The sequence below is a fragment of the Mucor mucedo genome, assembly GCF_025094135.1.
Source record: "Mucor mucedo strain NRRL 3635 chromosome Unknown EV154scaffold_350, whole genome shotgun sequence".
NCBI classification, from domain to species: Eukaryota; Fungi; Mucoromycota; class Mucoromycetes; order Mucorales; family Mucoraceae; genus Mucor; species Mucor mucedo.
In genome coordinates this window covers 1,365-15,736 of record NW_026252634.1, presented here as the reverse complement: position 1 = coordinate 15,736, position 14,372 = coordinate 1,365, and the positions used below count along the sequence as shown (strand labels likewise).

At 37.8% G+C, this 14,372-nt stretch overlaps 2 protein-coding genes across 2 annotated transcripts; one reads left to right on the top strand and one right to left on the bottom strand.

Moving 5' to 3' along the window:
- Nucleotides 1-293: 293 nt before the first annotated feature.
- Nucleotides 294-3,023, top strand: EV154DRAFT_489043 (uncharacterized protein; the record flags this gene model as incomplete). The annotated part of the gene is made up of 2 exons (XM_051599238.1): nt 294-986; nt 1,596-3,023. 2 exons carry the CDS (start codon nt 294-296, stop codon nt 3,021-3,023), a joined length of 2,121 nt encoding a protein of 706 aa, XP_051449912.1.
- A 371-nt stretch (nt 3,024-3,394) lies between these two features.
- On the bottom strand, nt 3,395-4,377 carry EV154DRAFT_489042 (uncharacterized protein; the record flags this gene model as incomplete). Its single annotated transcript, XM_051599237.1, has 2 exons — nt 3,395-4,008; nt 4,080-4,377. 2 exons carry the CDS (start codon nt 4,375-4,377, stop codon nt 3,395-3,397), a joined length of 912 nt encoding a protein of 303 aa, XP_051449911.1.
- Nucleotides 4,378-14,372: the final 9,995 nt, after the last annotated feature.

The following is a 14,372-nucleotide window of genomic DNA, read 5'->3' as shown; positions in this document are numbered from 1 at the left end:
TGGGAACGCGTATGATTTATCCGTTAAATTTATATCTCAGGATGGTATCCGGATAATTGATTCTGTAAATAGTTACGCTTTTCTTAGGGACAGCCAATTTTTTCTTAGGGACAGCCAAAGTGCACGTAGTCATAGCCTAGGATCGGGTACCTTTTGGCTGTCCCTAAGAGATCACGTGAAAAATTGGCTGTCCCTAAGGCAGTGGCTGTCCCTAAGGCAGTGGCTGTCCCTAAGGCACAGTAAACCCTGTCAAAATAAAACAACTTCTACTTTACTTTTTTCTAAAAATAAAAATGAATACCGACTTAAAACTTTTTGAGGTGTCTGCTCCTTTGCCAACATTACCACCTAATGCTACCAAGGAAATCACCACCGATCTTATTAAAAGCTACGCCCTCGAAAACAATTTTGAATTGACTAAAGTTCGCTCTTCAGAAACCAGAATTCATTTTCAATGTAAAAGAGGCGGTGTTTACCGTAACACTCGTGAATTAGCCGAAGCTAATCGTAAGCGTCAAAAGGACAGTTGCAAATGTAACTGCCCTTATTACATTAAAGTAAAAACAACCAAGGATGGAGGTTTTTCCTACACTCAACCTACCGGGGATGAACATTTTCATAATCACCCACTCAGTGCAGAAAATGTTCTTTTGAGCAGTAATGGAAGAAAGAACAAGCTCAATTCTGACGATGTTGAAAAAATTCAGAAGGGTATCGAGCAGGAAATACCAACAAAGTTGATCCAAAAATTGATCAGCGCTGAAAGTGGCGTCAACAAGTTGACAGTTCATGATATCAACAATTTAAGATACAAAAATACGGATCGTGTGAACCTTCGGTCTGACGATGGAGCTAAATTGCTCATCCACCACATCGAGAGTAAAGGCTATAACACTGCATACAGATGTGATCCTATATCTAGAAACCTTGATGGATTATTTTTCACCAATGATACATTGGTTGCGAGAGCTAAGCGTTTCTCCGAGGTAGTTGTTATCGATGCAACATACAATACGAATGATTTAAAAATGCCTCTGATTTCAGCTTTCGGTGTCAGTAACTTGGGGAAGGATACCCTTAAAACCTTCCCTATTGCTTTTGCATGGGTTGCTAATGAAAAGGAGGAGATGTACAATTGGTTCGTTAAAACATTAAAAGACGTCCACCATTATTCATCCGAGACGATCTTTGTCACTGACAAATGTACTGCATTGATGAATCAACTTGATAATCATTTCCCTGACAACAAGAAGCTGTTGTGTACTTGGCATTTAATCCAAAATTTAGGCAACAATGCCACCCTGAAATATTTCAACAACTCATCTATCTGCAGCGAATTGAAAAATAAAGTTTTCGCTATGATGACTTGTTCTACATCTGAACGATACAATTTTTTGAAACAACATGTTGATGAGATTCTTTCGAACACCAATAACTTTACCAATGCTGAAATGCAGCAAAAGTTCAATAAGTATTACACCAATGAATGGGTGAAATATACCGAAAAATGGGCAGGTCATATTACCTCAAAGTTTAAACACTTTGGTTGCGTTACAACGCAAAGGGCCGAGAGTGGACATAGTATTGTCAAAAAGGGAATGTTTTCCCTTCAACCTCTTGATTTGGCTTTCAGCACCATTGACAGTAATCTGAGCAATTTTGAAAGAGGATATAAGGACATTGAAAATGGGGAAAAACATAAGGTGGATGTTCGCGTTTCTTTGGAGCCTCGTTTGGCCCATTTGATCGGGAAAGTAACTCACCGTGCGTTGGTTTCCCTCCGTACTGAGCTTTTAAGAAAATCGGTTGACATTTCCAGTCCATGCAGTTGTCAATGCCGACTAAATTATGGTCTCCCTTGCTTTCACGACTTGCAACGTTTGGAAAAAATTAAGATGGAAAACATTCCAAGCAGATGGTGGTTTGAACGCCAACAAAGTTCAATCCGTTATGAAGAATTTTCTGTTGAAGCTGAAACATTAGAAGTAATCCAGCAACCTTGGGATGACTGTCTGGCAAAAGTCGAACAAACTTTTAGATCGTTCGATGGAAATTCGCAAAGTATCTCCCAGTTCATACGGGCTATAGAGAGTGTGATGACTATTATGATTGAAGATGAAACATACGTAGACGAACTATCTTTACGTCTTCCCTCAAACGAAGACGTTAAATCACCTGGTAGGCCCAAGAAGACGGTGAGGCTCAGTGCTTTGAAAAAGGATCACGCCAAGAAAACAGCAAGTAACCTTGCAATCCACAAAGTCGAATTGGAGAATGACGACGATGAAGAAGTTTGGGAGGTGAAGGGCCTGAAGAGAGAAGCTGATGAGTGGGTCGGGATGCCTGAGAGAACGAAGAGGCGAAAGGTTGATTTGGGTGAAGAGAACGAGAACTTCTTGAAATTACATTTGTCAATCGACAAATCTAATGTGAAAGCCGTTTATGATCCCGTTGGAGACGGTTATTGTGGCTTTAGAGCAATAGCCTTTTTGCATTACGGTGACGAGAACAAATTCCAACTCGTGAAAAAGGATATGTTGCTGGCACTAGAAAAGAACAAGGAATATTATGCAAATATTCTTGGCCAAAATGTCGTTGAGTTAAAGGTCACGATAAGCAGGGGATTAAAAGATGCAGCAGAATCAGCAATCTGGTTTAAAAGCCCAGGTTGTGCTCAAGTTGTTGCTGATGCGTACAATACTCCTGTTTGCGTTTATAACTGTCCCCTGGCTACATCTCGCCTGGACAATCCTATAACGTTTCTTCCGGTGAGTATGCCTGTGAGACCCAAGGCTAAAGTGCAGCCATACTTGCTACAAAACGTGGAAAACAAGCACTGGTTGGCATTAAAGTTTGGTCACTTGCAGACAAAGTATCCACCTGTAACTCACCTGTATTTCAACATTGATAATTCGTACGAGACTCTGTTCAAGACGACTTGGAACCTCTTCGGACAATTCCCCAAGTTTAGATCTTCAGATGAACCAAAGGGTGAGCCAGAGATGATTCAATTGTTGGATTAAAAATAAATAGCTTTAGGCTTTTAACCATCAAATAAATTGCTTTTTATTGAATAGGCTTTTCCTTCGCATAAAATCATCAGAGCAGATATATATACCATCTGAGCTGTGTCACATATAATACTTTCTCTTGTATACACCTGCCGGATTATATTAGTCATTCATGGGGCAATCGATAGCCGGTAGATGGTGTGTAACACATTCAGGGTGTAGAGCCGGACAATTAAATCACTATTTTTTAGGCTCTTACAATTAAATACGTGGTATATATGTAAAACCCTCCTCCTTCCCATTTTTTAAGGCTTGTAGTTGGATATGTAAGTTATTCGATTAAAACGACGTTATATCTTTAGGTAAGTATAAAATTCAATTATTTATTTAATATCAAAAGAGGCACAAGCAAAAAAAGAACAGAAAAAACCTGATCGAATTTTTACAATCTTAAATTCAAAATTATGAACTCCAAAGTGAATTTGGATCAGGAAACACAATTTGCGCATGATGTCTAACCGGGCTCGGTTGATATCTTTACAGTTTCGGTGACTTTCCAGCAATTTTTTCATCTCTGTATGATCTACTTCGTCAAAGTCAAAATCTGTACGGACATTCTCCTGTTCCCGATCATTTCCTTTGTTAAACTTCAATGGAGTCAAAGCTTCCAAAACGATTTCTCGGTTAAAATCTTTCTTAAACATCCCAGGAAAACGCTCGAACATCATTTCTAAAATACTCAAAGATATTTCTACTGTTAATTCGTACGAATCATCCAACAATAGTTTGGTGATAAGAAATTGGTACATGGGTGTAATTTCGGACAAGTATTCTACATAAGCACAATCTGCTGTCCATACAGTTCCAGACATTTCCCATAAGACACGGAGGTCTTCCAGAAGGGTCTCTCTTTCCGAAGCAATCCACCCGACATTTCTCTCGTATTTTACAGCTTCATAGCTGATCTTCTTTCTTATTTGCTTCATAAGTTTCTTTTCTGGAAAGTCCAAAGCAGATTTTAACTTGGTTTTTTTTGTTGACAGCGGATATAGGACGCAAGGCTCCCACCAATGTTGGGACGACCGCGTTTGGCACCGATGATGACGATCTGATGTTTAGCTTTCAAGTGCTTAGTCAATGCACCTTTAGAATTGTAATTAACATGGCACTTCAAGCAAGTTAGTGTGTCTGTAACGATCGTGTCGATATCCTCGACATGAACTTCAGTCAGGGACCCCTCATTGTTGGACTGGCTCAGTTTCGTAAAAAGTGCTTCGATCACAGGATTTCTTTCTTTCATATTTTTTTTTATTTTACTGGGAATGACAAGGCGTTCTTTTTCGGTAACGTTTTCGAGATTGTTCATTTTTTTTACATTCGTAAGATGTAAGAGTGAAAAAGGAAATAACAAAAATCAAGGACCAAAACTTAAATAGGTGAGATTTTATGAGCCTAAAAAATAGTGATTTAATTGTCCAACTTCACGCCTTGAAAAATGGAAGGAGGATATTTTATTTTAGAGCCTAAAAAATAGTGATTTATTTGTCCAGTTCTTAGGGACCGCCACTGCCTCACCTGGCGCCTTAGGGACAGCCAATTTGTCACGTGATCTCTTAGGGACAGCCAAAAGGTACCCGATCCGAGGCTATGACTACGTGCACTTTGGCTGTCCCTAAGAAAAAATTGGCTGTCCCTAAGAGACCCGAAATAGTTATGGTTTAATTTTCTTGAGTGATTTTGGGTTAAATTTGACAGCTATAAAAATAGCATTAAATTTGTAAATCAATAAAAAATAATCTTATTCTTAGTCTTATTTTTGGAAGTTCTTCATATTTCCTCGAGATAACTACTTTGGCAGATTTCCTTAGCTTACTAATGCAAATCTCTCCTACAACTGTCTGTGTATTTAAATCTTTAAGTCTTTACAGTCTCCTTTTAGTATTCATCTACACATTTGTTTACTCTCTCGTAATATATTTTTACAAAGGTAAACATAAAGACACGCAGGAACTTATCATTATATTTAAAAAAAATAAACATAGAGATACCAACGGCAAAAAAATTTGCGCGCCACAACACAGTTTGGCGTATGATGTATGTAGCCCGAAGGCCGGATTCTGGACATATTCTGTGCCCGAAAATAACGAGAAAAACTAGCGATCCTATGTAATAACCATAGCTCAAAATGTAACGCGTTGTAGACATTTAAAGATGATATAAAAATAAAAAAAAAAGTCCATTTGCTTCATTTTTCATTGATTTATGAGACATTGAAGATGCCGTTGATTCCACATAGAAAAATGGCCTGTGGAATTTGACAAAAATAATACACTTGCGAGATAATGAGACAAAAGTATATCTTTATTCGAGGTAAAAATAGACTAAAGGAACTCTGCTGCTATAAAATAATTGATCCTTTTTATATTGCACAACTGTCCGGGCCTTTTGTGGTATTTGACAAAATATTACATAGAAAAGTAATGAGGTAAAAGCATATCTTTATTCGAGGTAAAAATAGACTAAAAGAACTCTGCTGCTATGAAATAATTGATCCTTTTTATATTGCACAACTCTCCTGAGTTTTAATGATGAGTCAACCTTTCTGGTTTTGGAATAGATTTATACTTTGTTTCCCCCCTTGGGTTAAATGGATACTACTCGTTAGAATTGTTTCCAGATAACGTTGTCCCATATCAGTGGATCGGGAGCATGAGTATTCTAATAAATCTTTAGTATTACGAGACACTTATTTATCAGATCATGCAACGGTTACTGTAAAAAATGCATACTTGTTTGTCAAGTGTAATTGGCAATAGAACATAATGGTTGATCATTTATTTATTATCTTTGTAATGAATAAATTACGATCCCAAATATAAAATGTCTTATCGATATTTGTATATTTGGTTGTAGAAGCTAGGTATCCATTAATTCATACACTATTTCTTTATACTCTTTATCAGCAGTATAACTATATCAATATATAAGTAAATGAACCATTTATATTAATAGCTGTTCTATTCTCTCTCTGGGTAGCTAATCCATTGAGAGAACTATTAATATTAAGTTTCTCTTTCTTATAATACTTGATTGATCAAAGAAGTTTCTCTTCTCGATCGGTGATATCGTAACTCATTGGTATAGCATTCTGTATCCAACTGTCATTCGTATATCGTATTTAGGCCAATCATGCAATCTTTTATATAGAAGTATGTACTCGAAGTAGGAGAAGTTGTATAGCAGTATACAAGCGTATGCTGATATGCAACATCAAAGGTTGTTTTAATTTCATAGTTTATTTATTTAAACGATTTGCTTAATTATTCTTAAGTGAATCGTACCCAAATACCACAAATCCCCCATTTACTCTTTATAATCACCTGGGACTTTGTATTAAACAAAATTCTCTACTATTGAGCAATGTGAAATTGACAGCTTGTTGCGTATGGTCCCTAATCGATCTCTTTTTCTCTTTCAAAAATCTCAAGTTTAGTTAAAACCATCTTTTCATCATTTGTAGAACTCGCAATCCCAATCAGTTATAGAAATCACACTCTCAAACATTTATAAAAGTTACACTCCCATTCCTTTATTATTTGCTTTAGTTTTTTTCTTCATCAAAATATCCACCCTATTCTTGGGATAATTAACTTTAGGCATAACTCTTCTATGCTATTTTCAAGTTGTAAGCAATTTGACACTTCTATTTCCAACAAAAAGACATAGATTTCATCCGTTAACAACAAATACGTTCACAATTCTCTTTTCTCTGATGGATTCCTTACCTACCTATAGTCTTAGTCTGTCTGACTTGTCATTAGCTACGTTACTGCAGTCGGGCCTAGCTTCAATTGTTATTCCAGCTTCCAACACTCCTGTTATTCTGGCCTCTGAGTCAATTATTTCTGTGGTTTTCCTTCACCACAACGTCCGTATGTCTAAGATCTTGGTACGCGATTTGCTTCATCGTGGGTCCCAATACACATATTCTTCAACAACAATCTGATCGTGAAACTATATTCCCCTAAGCTACTTCGTAAATTTGGGGTCGCAATAACCAATGCGTATATGCAACCTACTGGTAACTTTCGTTGTGTCCTGGGTGCCAGTATATAGTCTACTGGGTCTATCAATTTCCGTCCTCTTCTTGAGTCCTAAATGTCCACAAGTATTCAAGCATTCGATCAACCAACACAATTGCGAGCTATATTGCGTGATTCCTTGTTCCCTCTGTTGTATCGCAGATGTATTGAATCATAGAAACAATAGAAATCCAATATTAGATCTCAGTAGACAGACTGGAGATCGTAATCATGGAAAGATTGTTATGAACGAATAAGAATACATGGATAAACATTTATTCAATTCAAATGGATAAACGATTGAATAGTAAATCCCGATTGGATCTACTATTAGTTTAGACACAGCTTCGTAAAAGTATAAATACAAGCTCATTCAACTCTTAATAAAAGGTTATTGATAAATCGATGATAATTTAGGAAAAATGACAAGTAAGATTAACCAGATTGCAAAAATTAACTGAACTTTTATTAACATAAAATTTAGGGGTCCTTTATATACATATTGAATTCGACCTCCTTCTTAGACAGGGCTAGATGACAGGCAAGATTATGACTGACATGCCATATCTTGAAAGTAAGTAATCCAATGAGAATCATATAATAGAAGAAAGAGTGGTACACGTTTCTATAATAGGTCTGTAGTGTCACTTGACGCGTACATTTAAAAGTCATCAAAGTACATTCAAAAATTTATCATGTTTGTACTTTTAAACCTCGCTTGTCATTGGCCTCCGCTAATCTGATTAGTACAATATATTAATAATGTCTTTTTAGAATAATCGTATAATAAATGTATACTTTTGTACTTGTATTTAGCTTGATGAATATCGTGCTAGTTTGTTAAGTCAATTGTGAATATTTAATATGCAACATTAAAAGAAGTGTTTATAAAATTATCGTAATGGATAAAAATATGCTGTGTGGATCAAGCATACATGAATATATAAAGCTCGATCACAACAGTTATCTTTACTTTGATTATTTTAAAGACCCATTTTGATATCTACGATATTTCATTTTTTTTAATCTATATACAAATTTATCCTTTAATTTTTTATAAAAATTTTTTCATTCGCTATGTCTTCCAACAACAACACTGGTTCTCCCAACTCTGGTCTCTCCAACGCTGATCTGTCCAACTCTGGCTCTGTTAACCAGGATGTCTCCAACCCCAAGGTCAAGGCCAATTTAGGTACTTCTGCTAGCCGTTATGCTACCGTTGAAGTTGAATCCTCCAAGACGGAATCTTCCAAGGCTAAGTCTGTTACCAAGTCAGGTTCTCGCAAAGGAAAGGAGAAGGCCCCGGTCAGTGTAAGTGAAGGGGAGGGAAAGAGAAAAGCCACTGCTAGTGGTGGGGTTTTTGAACCTCTTTTGGAATCTGAAGATTCAAGTGGCGATACCAGCCGCGACTCTGCCGATTCTCTGAGTGAGATCGGAGAGGATGATATGGATATCGATCCATTGGATATGTCCGATTTGGAGGAATCCCAGTTTGTGAAGACTTCCTTGGCTTGCTACAGGGTAGAAGTAGGAAGACTCACGAAGGATCTTGTGTTGAGAATGGTTAAGGGAGAAAATCCCGCTAAGATTGCAACACTTGAGGCGGAGCTTAACATGAAACAAAGAGCTCTGGACATTTTGCTTCGGTCCAACTCTTTGATGACTGTACCCGAGGCTGTTAAGCCAAAGGTGGTTCATAGCTTTGTGCCTCCGCAATTACCCATTATCTTTCAATGGCGCGGTAAGATCGTTAGTCGCCGTCACTATAAGTTTGACGAGTTAAAGCCCAGTGACTGTTTTCAAAGATTTGAGGGAATTCTTGAGTCGCATGGTATGGACATTCAGGATAACTGGAGATGTTTGTTGCCAGCCTGTTTGGTCCATCGGGACATGACTGAGTTGTTGACGTCTTTTTTGAGGGATCGTAGTGCTAACCACACTTATGATCGGTTCAAGCGTGTGTTCATTAACCGCTTTGGTCGTAATGAACAGGACGAGAAGATCGCTGCTACGAATAAATTACTCACTATGAGTATGAGTCGTTATGGTTCCCTAGATGCGTATACTGAGAAGTTCAACAAGTATCGTTCTCTATCAGGTATGACGGATGAGACAGTCTTGGTTGCAAGATATCTTAACGGACTGATTGAGGAGTTGAGAAGAGACATTAATAAATGTCTAATTGCTTCAGGTGAAGCAGCTCAATCCCTAGAGAAGATAGTTACGATTGCTCGTCGTTTGGTTCTGTCTGAAAATTATGAGATGACCAAGAAGCGTACGGGAAGTAACGAACGTAGAGAGGATAGCTCTCGTGATAAAAAGATGCGCAGTGCTCGCCGTTGCAAGAATCATCCTAACGCAACGGATCATTTTACCAGAGACTGCCATATTCCCAAGAAGGGTAAGCGTGGTGATGCTAAACCACCTGGTATCTGCTGGAGATGCTTGAAGGCTCCTTTCCCTGGTGACCATAAGTGTGTACCTGTGACCAAGAAGGATGGCAAGAAGATTCGTAGCAAGTATGCCAAGAAGAAGGATGAGGAGTCTGACAGTGATTCCAGAGAATCAAACAACAGTGATTCAATGGACACTGATGAAGAAGACGAGGCTGATAAGAAGTTTGCCAGCATGTCGATGGCTTCCATCAATAAAGGTAAGAAACCTATAGTTGAAAGTGACTTTGCAATTGCACCATCAGATTTACTAACCAACAAATGTATTTATGTTCCTATTAGAGTAAATGATGTGAAGTGCTGGGCGTTCGTTGATTCTGGCAGTAATTTTTCTATTATGTCAACACGATTAAATAAATTTTTAAATTTACCCATAAAGTCATGTTTCAAAAATAAGAGTACTATTAAGTTAGGGGAGAGTAAATCCGAAGTGAATCGTATAGGAAATACTAAAGATCCTGTAAAGCTTTTTTATAATAATATTACTCTTTATTCGAAAATGGAAATTTTAGATGTGAGAGAAGATGTAGATATAGTAATCGGTACAGATACCATGTATCAGTTAAAGATCAACATTACAGGCATTGTTTTAGACTGGGATTCGAATGATAATCATTGTTTACCACCACTAATTGACCCCAATGCTAATGCTCCTAATGATTCTCCATTTGGTACTGAACAAGAAAGGGAATTAGTGAAAGCACAATTAAAGCCGATCATTGAAGCAAATATTGCTATTGATCCTGCATCACATTGTACACTACCTAATTCACATATCAGTATTCCTACACGCCCAGATTATAAGTATGGCTATAGACGTCAATTCCCTATTGATGAGTGTGGTAAAACACATAATATATAACTACGTAAACTACATAAATAATAACGGCTACAGCCAATAATAAATATACACAATTGCATAACAAAGCATACAACCAATAAAATACATAATACCATTTCAGATAAGGATATGACAGTAAAATATCCTTATCACCATTCTACCATTAGTCATAGACAGGGACAGAATTTCTATAATAAGGAAATAGAAAAAGAAAACTCTGTGTTACCTCACAGAGTATCTTCAAATCCAAATATACCTGCTGTAATCATAAAAGATAGACAGCCATTTTTCTGTGTAACATACACAGAATATAGTTTCTCAAGCATAAGATAGTGATAAGCACAGTAACAGCTTATCACAATTAGAAATCATTACCATCTAACAATTCATATAAATAGGACAATTTCTAGATAGATAGTTTTCCTTTAGTTTATTTTTAACCTTTAACCTGGAATAAAACCACACTGGATATTTAACTTATTCCCTGTTTTTATTTTTATTCTTTTTATTTTTCTGTGTAAACCAATCCCGTTTACCACATTTTTTTAAGTTATATCCCCTGTAACTTTATTCAAGCAACTATTACTATCAAGATGTCTCACTCTCCCGAAGAAACCACTGTTATCCCCAATGAAGTCCAAGCTGTCACCATCGAGGCCAACCACCAGGTCCAGAACATTGCCGAAGACTTGGGAAAGCTAGGTGTAGCGGATGCGACCAACCAAGAAGACACCGTGATGGAGGATTCTCAACCCGAGGAAGAGGTGTTGCCCATTCTGACTCCTGCTCAAGTTGTAAAGAAGATGGTGCAAGAAAGAGAAGCCTTGTCTCTTGAGATCTCTAAACTGTATTCCAAGCCTGAACAACGCACTGAACAAGATGATATGAAGATTAATCAGCTTGGTGAAGCTGTCAAGAGAATTACCAGAACAATGAATTCCTATTCTGAAGTGTGGGGAACCCCTGGTCCAGCCCAACGAGGAACTGAAGCCTCAAAGTATGCCAACATGCCCAGCGGATCAGGAGGTTTGGCCATTAGCCGATTGGATCTACCCAAGTGTAACATCGAAGGCAAGGTGAACGAGGAGTTCAAGAACGAGCCAGTTTTCAAGAACATCGATGAATTCCTGATCATGTTTGAAGACATTGTAAGCTCTGCCGATCAAGATGTTGAAGTCGTTTGGAAGAAGTATCTGTCCCTTACCATGAACTCGAAGGATAAGCTTTGGGTACGTAAGGAGGTCATGCCATGCAATAACTGGACCAAGGCCAAGGAAGTCATCGCTACTCACTTTAGCAACCGTAAGTTAAGGTTGAGAGCTACTCAACAGCTGGTGTCCATGAAGATGCGACAAGGAGAACTACTGGCCCAATTCGATGCTAGGTTTTCGCGTGCTTTGGAGGAGTCTGGTTTCGAAGTGAGTCAACAGCTCATTGCTGATCTGTACTTGTTGGCTCTGCCTGTTGCTTGGCAACCTGTGTTGTTTACCTTTGCGAGTGCGCACTTGAGAGAAGGACAAGAGCATTGGACTTGTGATGATGTTTCCCAAGCCGCCAGCAAGCTGTTTTCTGGCAAGATGCCAACTGAAGAAGAGGTCCTTGGTGAGGAAGAGGATACTGGCAAGAGAAGAGCCAGCGAAGGTACTGAGTCTCGTGCATCAAAGAGAAGAAGCCTGCCACCCCCTTCGACAGCCAAGAAGTATTGCAAGAACCATGGGAGCAACAACTCGCATACCACGGAGGAGTGTACAATGAACAGACGAGGGGCTGAACGAAGAGTTGAAGCGGAGTCTTCAAGACCAGCAAGAAGATTCCTTGGTGATCGAAACCAACCCCGGGCTGCCACTGGTAACCCCTGTGACCACTGTGGAAGAGAATGGTTCCGTGGCCATCGTTGTGAAGAGTTTCGTAGCAAAGCGAAAACCATTTTGTCTGTCTCGGCTGCAAAGCAAAAAAGAGAAGATGAACACGACCAGTTTGAGTGTAAGAAAACACCTAATAATACATTAAATAATTTCAAAAATCTAATCACGCCCATTATCTTGAATAATAGGAAGCTCAAAGGAAAGGTAGACACCGGTTCTGATCTCACTTGTATTAATAAATACATAGTCGACAATTTTTTTCCCTCTTTAAAAATTAATAAAATAAATGGAAATTTAAATTACTTGTCTAACACTGCTAAAAGAATTGGTCAAACTGAACCTATAACCATTAAATATTTAAATAACATCAGTTTTGAATTTTGTTTCGAAGTAGTAGAATTTAATGATACACTGGAAACTGATTTTGATGTACTTCTTGGAACAGATATTCTCTCAAAGTTGAATATTGGATTAACCAACGTAGCTCATAAATATCCCGATGATGATGAAATCAATGAAGATCTCCAATTTGAAAGTGCGAATCACGATCCATCTGATAAGTATGATCCTGAAGATGCTGATTTTGGTACCATCGAAGAAAGAGAGAAATTAATGAAGTACATTCAACCTTCTATAACAAGAAATATTAATATAAAAGCTGGACAATTTTGTAACTTACCTGAAAGTATCGTAAGAATACCAATCAAGAAGGATGCTACAAACTGTTACATACCGCAATATCCTATTCCATATCATAAAATGCCTGAAATTAGAAAACAAATCAATGAATGGTTAGAGGCTGGTATCGTAGTCAGATGTAAACCAAGCAATAAATATAATACGCCACTGCTCGCAATAGGAAAGAAAGATGAGAATAACAAGATGACCAAGACACGTGTATGTCTCGATTTGAGAAGACAAAACATGAACATCGATGACTCATTGGTAGAAAATTACGCCGTTCCTAACATGCAAGACATTTTCGAAAAGGTATCACAAGGAAAAGTGTTTAGTAGACTCGATCTTAAATCAGCCTACAACAGTTTTAAGGTGGATGAACCTAGTCAAGAAGTCTTATCGTTTACATTTGATGGTCAAACATACAAATGGATAGGAACATGCTTCGGACTGAAATTTGTCACAAGCCAATTTTGCAGAGTAATGAATATCATCTTTGACGGTGAAGCTAATATAGCTACGTATGTAGACGATTGTTGTATCTTCTCAGATCCTGAAGATCATGCCGAAATAGTGAAGAGAGCAATTGATAAGCTTACCAATGCCAATCTGAAAATCAATTATGAAAAGTGTACGTTCTTTAAAACAAGCATTTACATGCTGGGATTTGTAGTTGGACCCGGCATTACTAAAATTGATCAAAGAAGATTGTCTAACATTGATGAATGGCCAATTCCCAAATCTGCGCAACAAGTCAGAAAAGTCATGGGCGTAGTATCGCATTTAAGAGCATATGTACCAATGATCTCAAAGATTGCAGCACCTTTGGATGCGTTAAGAAATGACAAGAATGTTCTAGAAAAATGGACACCTTTCCATACAGAACGTTTAGAAAATATAAAGAAGATCCTTATGTCAAAAGCTATATTACACACACCTAAAATGGACCAAAAGATGTATTTAGAAACAGACGCGTCACAATATGCAGCTTCTGCCATTCTCACACAAAGAGATAAGCACAATAGAACTGTTATCATCGCCATGGCAAGCACATCATTACCACCGGCTGCCCAAAATTGGTCTGTGAACCGCAGAGAATTATTTGCTATCTATTATGGATTTCAAAGATTCCGATCTGTATTACTAGGACATCCAAACATTGAAGTGTGGACGGATCACAAAGCTATAACATTCTATTATACTACTCATCTTCCTAACAGAACGATCCAATCATATATGGAAGTTCTTAGCGAATTTAATTTTACAGTAACGTATATCAAAGGATTAGATAACGTACTCCCGGATTTACTCAGCCGATTATACCCTCCATTTGAGGAAGACAAAGAATTAGAAGATGAAGATAATAAGAAGATAAAGCAATTAAATCGAATCATCTTAGAAAGAAGGAAGAAAAATCCCCTTAGCAGTTACAAAGCTGGTGA